General features: G+C 41.9%; 1 protein-coding gene across 1 annotated transcript in view; it reads left to right on the top strand.

Annotated features, from left to right (window-relative positions):
- The window catches only part of LOC107740226 (histone H1-like), a 5403-nt gene extending 379 nt beyond the window's left edge, over positions 1–5024 (top strand). Inside the window, exons 2-5 of the mRNA XM_016552572.1 lie at positions 1428–1864; positions 4608–4645; positions 4713–4790; positions 4902–5024. Of these exons, the coding sequence (XP_016408058.1) occupies positions 1428–1864; positions 4608–4645; positions 4713–4790; positions 4902–5024 (676 nt within the window). The remainder of the gene's footprint in view (positions 1–1427; positions 1865–4607; positions 4646–4712; positions 4791–4901) is intronic.
- Positions 5025–6265: the final 1241 nt, after the last annotated feature.

Raw genomic sequence — 6265 nt, 5'->3', positions numbered from 1 at the left:
AAGATTAATAGATAAAGTAGAATTAAAATAAAATGGAGAGTGCTAGAGTTAGAGGGTCAAATAAAGATGGAAGAGATGTGTTTTTAGCCGATTCTTGAAGATGGCTAAGGACTCAGCTGCTCGGATTAAGTTGGGCAGGTCATTCCACCAGGAGGGAACATTTAATTTAAAAGTCAGTGAAAGGGATTTTGTGCTACTTTGGGATGGCACAATAAAGTGACGTTCATTTGCAGAACGCAAGCTTCTAGGTTCCCCATAGCGACCCCTAGAGGACGCAGTGTCTCGTTCCCTACTCAGGGAACCATGGTTACATAAGTAACCTGAGACGTTTTGTAGGCAAACATTAAAGGGGTCATATGATGCGATTTCAATTTTCCCTTTCTCTTCGGAGTGTTACAAGCTCTTGGTGCATAAAGAAGATCTGTAAAGTTGCAAAGACTAAAGTCTCAAATCCAAAGAGATATTCTTTATAAAAGTTAAGAGTCAGCCACACCTACCTAAATCGGCTTTCACCGTGGACGAAGCGGAGTCCAGCCCGGGGTCGTCACATGTGGTTGCCGCAAGCCCGCCGGATGCTCCTTCGTTGAATCCGCCGCCGCTTCTGCTCACTCTAGGCCGCTGCCGCTCACTCAAGGCCGTCGTGTGTGACGCTGTGTTACGTTGTGAAAGCGAAACTACTTTGTTTGGCCTTCCAAAAATGGACACGACTAGAAATCAGTGGTTAAGTTGTATTTACAACACTGTTCCAGAACACTTCAATCCAAATATTCAGATGTGTGCAGCACATTTTATGGAGGACTGTTTACTGATCCTGGAAGAGTAACGTTAGACTAAAATGCCGGCAGTTCTGACTCACGTAAGTACGTTTTCATTTAAAGGATTTGCCACTGACATGTGCATTGTGATCTCTGAGCAATGCATGATGATCTGTGATAAGTATTGTCATTTCTCCGATCACAAATGCAGACATGGTTTTATGTTTACGTGGCGCGATGCAACGCAACGCGTAAAAAGACTAAGTCATTAGTATAAGTCATTATAATCCATAATTATGTCCCCACTGGATGCAACGAATGCCTCGTTTATAATGGGTTTTCATGTTTTTGAATCATCGCTCCGGCCTGACAGGGCATCATCACAGTATGGTGAGGGGTGTAACATTTCCGTCACACGCTTGAGGTATTCGGCCAATCACAACGCACTGGATAGCTGGCCAATCACAGCACACCTCACTTTTTTAGAACGATGAGCTTTGTAAAAATCGACGCGTTTCAGAAAGGCGGGGCATAGAGGAGAAACAATAATGTACAGTATGTGGAAAATAATGTGTTTTTTGAACCTTAAACCGCATAAACACATTTCATTACACCAAATACACAAAACAATGTTATTTTTAGCAGCATCATATGACCCCTTTAATGCCTTGAATCTAAGGAGAGGAGCGGTGTGTCCCTCGCCACCCTGAAGAAAGCGCTCGCTGCCGGTGGCTACGATGTGGAGAAGAACAACTCCCGTGTCAAGATCGCCGTTAAGAGTCTGGTGACTAAAGGGACCCTGGTCCAGAACAAAGGAATCGGCTCCTCCGACTCGTTCAAACTCAACAAGAAACAAGCCGAGATCAAGACAAAACCTGCCAATAAAGCCGCTCCTAAAGCCAAGAAGCCCGCAGCCAAGAAACCTGCTGCCGCTAGGAAGCCCAAAACCGCAGCAGCGAAGAAGCCCACCGCTAAGAAATCTCCGAAGAAGGCCAAGAATCCCGCTGCTAAAAAGACAACAAAGAGCCCAAAAAAAGCAAAGAAACCAGCGACTCCTAAGAAAGCAGCCAAGAGCCCTAAAAAAACCAAGGCAGCCAAACCCAAGACACGTATATCGCGTAACTCTCCTTCCTGGATCTCCTGCGCTTCTTTCCTCCTTTGCCGGCGGTCTTGGTGACGGCCTTCTTTGAGCCCTTCTTGGGCGCGAACTTTGCTGGTTCAGGCATGATGCTCTCTACAGAAACAATCAATATTAAATAAATTTTGTTAGAACCATAGACTAAAAAAAGATGGACGACGCACCTTCAATCTCTTTGAGGAAAAGTGAAGCGGCCATTGTCCCAACAGGGCGCGGCCATATTGCGCTGATTTGGAAGTGGAGTCTGCACAGTAGAGAACTAGGGACCAGAGTCTGCGCAGTAGCGAGCGAAGTGGAGCCGCGTCCCGCCCACACTCCCGCAGAGTCGATCGCAAGCATACGCCCCTGACCCTGTTTTAATTAGCCTGACTGCTCCAATATCCTCCTAAAGATCCCGAAAAAGTCAGTTGGCGCCTCAGTTCACTCAGAGAAGCTGTCAGTCTCAGCTGTCAATCATGACGTCACACTCCCGTTTTTATAGCATCAATTAACTAACTAAAACCAAAATTATTTAAAAAACGAACACTTGAACTTACATCAGCGTGATAAAATCTACATCAAATGACAAAAGCCATCTTTGGAAAAAAATATTTGAAGTGAAATGTAATTATTTAGTTTGTCCCATGTCCTATTAGATTGCATGGAGAGGGCGGGGTTTACGACCTATACTGGGACCAGCCACCTGGGGGCGATCGAAACGCAATGGCTTCACTTTTTAAGACTCGTGCGGCACACTTGGTTAGAACACACAAGCTTTTATGCACTGCGCTATGCTAATTTAGAAAGGGAAAACGGCGGTCTGTTATTGCGTGTCTCCATTGACCAACCCACAGAATGATTTCATTGGCCACATTAAAGCCAATCAGAGGCTTTAAAATGTTAATCCGCCTATCATCTCATGCTTTACATCTACCGTCCCCATGGGCGTCGCTAGGCAATTTTTAGGGGGGCTATAGCACATAGGGGCTATAGTAATGAGTGAAATATTGTGAATAATTAGAGTTCTTTGTACTTTAAACATATATATAGTACTTAAATTGATCATCTACAGACTCAGAGGATTCTATAATTTTTGCGTTTTAAAACATGTTACATACATTTATTCAAGCAGGGCTTCTAACTCGCACGCGATTGACACTATTCTGACGCTCTCACGTATGTAGGGTTGAAAATGCTTGCTGTCACCAGGGAATAGCAGATGTTACTAGGCACATAAACAGCAAAGGCCATCAGGAAAAACAGAAGGCACTGTAATCCAGCAGTGGAATTCAGCAGTCCTCAGTGCCACTTCCTTCTGCTGGGACAATGTCCGCCCAAGAAATAAAGGTTGATAATACACAGTTGTGTTATGTTTATGTAGTGGAGGGTTCATAATCTTAGTTCCTGAGTATAGTTTGGCTTTTAGATTCCATAATCTATTGAATTCATTGTGTGGAATAAAATCATTCAAGATGTAACATCAATGCAATTCTATCTTGAAGACAAGGAGGGCAGAATTAAAAATAGCTGTGATGCTGGCAAACCATAATATACCACTGGCTGTCACAGATCATCTCGGTCCACTCATAAAAGAGTGCTTCAAAGACTCTGCTACTGCACAGGAGTACAAATGTGCAAGAACCAAGACCACCTGTAATATAAATCAAGCAGTAGCCACACATTTCAAAAACACACTGGTAATGCTGATGAGAGAGAGAGTCCATACACCCTCGTCACAGATGCCTCAAATGACACAGGTAGGAAGGAAATGTGATTACAGTCTGGTATAAACTGAATTACATTTCTCCCCTCGTTTTCTTTTAAATTTTGGACATATTTTTGATGTGAGCTGGCTTTACTATATTTGTTTGAGATAATGGGCTAATTAGTTTGTCAATGCAGGAAGAGAAAAGATGTGTGTTTGTTTGATGTGAACAAAGTGGCCCATCGGTTCCTTGGTATGTGCACTACAAGTGGAACCAGATCTGGCACAGCAGAGCTCATCTTCCAAAAGACTGATGCATGGCGCCTAACAAGACAATAGCATTCCGTGATCCAACTGTGTTGGCCTCTCTGTGGTCAATGCAGCCGCAAACATTGGACAACACAATTCAATTGCATCAAGAGTTCTTCAGAAAAACAGCAGTTTATGAACATGGCTGCCTGTGTCATGTTTTACACCTCACTGTGAAGCCAGCAGGTCTAGCCTTTTCTGAGGTAAGTGTAGATTGAATATATTTTTAATATTTAGATGATGCACAGATTATGAATTTACTGAACAAATGATTAATAACAGGTGTCAGATTTTTGTTCTTGTAGCTGTTGTCTTTTGGTTTAAAGGCAGCACCGATTGCAAGGGCTTTCTGGCAGGTATTTACTTACCAAGCTCTACAAAAATGATACAGATTTTGAGCAACTGATAAAATTAACTAATGTAGAATTCATTAGTTATAGAATTGTTTTTAATATTTTTTTATTAAAACTGCCTTTACACATAGTTTTGTGAGCTCTTTGAGTCAGAATAAATGGAAGTCCTACAGCATGTTTCTGTACGGTGGTTAATTGATCCATGAAATCTGTGTAACCCACATTCTCAGATTATACAAGACACTTGCTAACTATTTTAAATCAGCAGGTAAGACAACTATCCAAATACATTGTATAATATGCTGTCTTGAAATTAACAATATGTATGTGAGTTGTACTATATCTTTCTTTTCTCTCACTTTTCTCAGAAGAGAATCAGCCAATATGTGGGGCCAACTTCACGGAGGTCAAATACATGGCTACGGGGAGCCTTTTCAGACTCCATGACTAAAGTGTACCTCCTTTTCTACTAGGCCACCATACCAGTCTTCACCTCTCTTAATCTCCTCCTCCAGAGAGAAAATTCATCTATATTTCTATTGCAAGATGAGGTATATCTAGGAGTAATGGAAGCCTGCATTTCAACCCATTATTTTGTCTTTAAGTTTGCACTAATTTAATATGTGAATGAGATGTAATTCTTTCTTTTTTTTATGTTTCAGATGATTAAATTCATCCGCAAGCTCTGCTTCATCTTGCCCACAGTACTACAGACCCATCACAAGCCTCACACCATCCCATCAGTGAATAAGGAAAACCATCTGCCTGGTAATAAAATACCATAACATGAAGTATGTAACAGTCAAAAGTAAAATTATTAGTTGTAGACTAGACATGTGCCAGTATTTGGTAATACTGTTTGGTAATAAAGGTTTTTTGAATGCATTTTATGAATAATTTTCCCATTAAATGGTTAAAATTCACAACACCGCTGCGTAAAAGACCCATGCGCACTCTGATGTAAACGAGCCCAACAGGAACGAGTGAAGGAGATGTGCTGAATGAAAGTCCCAAACTCGAATCCTAACCCAAACCATACAGTAATTAATATTGCTCAGTACTTAAATGTATAATTACACTGTAACAAGGACACCTTAAAATGAAGTGTAACTGAATTATTTTAAAGCATTTATTAATCTTATTTAATTTCAACATTTACTAACACAATATTAAAATTAAAAGTTGTAGTTATTTTATTTAATGGCCCTGAGCTAATATGAACTAATAGTTGTATTTTTTTAATCAAATAATAATAACTTTAACAAATGTAGCTTTTGCTCATTGTTAATGTAAGTGCAATGACTAAGGTTTATATATTATTGTAAAGTTTTATCTGTTGTTCTTTATGATTCTTTTGCACTTTAATCAGTTGGAAACATTTGTTTACTTTATAATTTTAACGCAATTGCAATTATCAGCGATTATCGCAACATGAAAATTGTATACCGTCACGTGCCTATTGTAGATATTTTTTTCATTTTTTGAAAAAGAAAAGCCTTCAACAAAACTTAGGGATATTTGTACTATATAAATATATATGTGTGTATGTGTGTGTGTGTGTGACACGGGTGCACTGCTGAGCGGACTGAGGAGCAAGGAACGGAGAGAGACGAGGAGTACATTAATGATGGGATTTTAATAACTCCGCGGCCCCAGCCCCCGCCTCGGCCTCTACGGCTGGAGCCATAGTCCCCCCCCCCAAAAAAAAATACTTGGAGAAATGTAAGCCCTCCCTGGGCTGAACTGGGGGTCAGGAGCCCTCCCTGGGCTGAACTGGGGGCCAGGAGCCCTCCGTGGGCTGAACTGGGGGCCAGGAGCCCTTCCTGGGCTGATCTGGGGGCTAACTGGGGATCAGGAGCCCTTCCTGGGCTTAACTGGGGATCAGGATAGTGTTTAAGTGGTGCTGGCACTGGAGGGCGCTCTAGAGGAGCAGGCACAGCCAAGCGCTTTCGAGGAGCTGGCACTGGAGTGAGTTTAGGGGCTGGAGCCGACACTGGAGCGAGCTCTGGAAGGCGCTTACGAGGAG

Source organism: Sinocyclocheilus rhinocerous, unplaced genomic scaffold (genome assembly GCF_001515625.1).
Source record: "Sinocyclocheilus rhinocerous isolate Xijiao unplaced genomic scaffold, SAMN03320098_v1.1 scaffold3723, whole genome shotgun sequence".
Taxonomy (NCBI): Eukaryota; Metazoa; Chordata; class Actinopteri; order Cypriniformes; family Cyprinidae; genus Sinocyclocheilus; species Sinocyclocheilus rhinocerous.
Note: the sequence above shows the minus strand (reverse complement) of the source record. Positions and strands in the feature narration are given on the sequence as shown.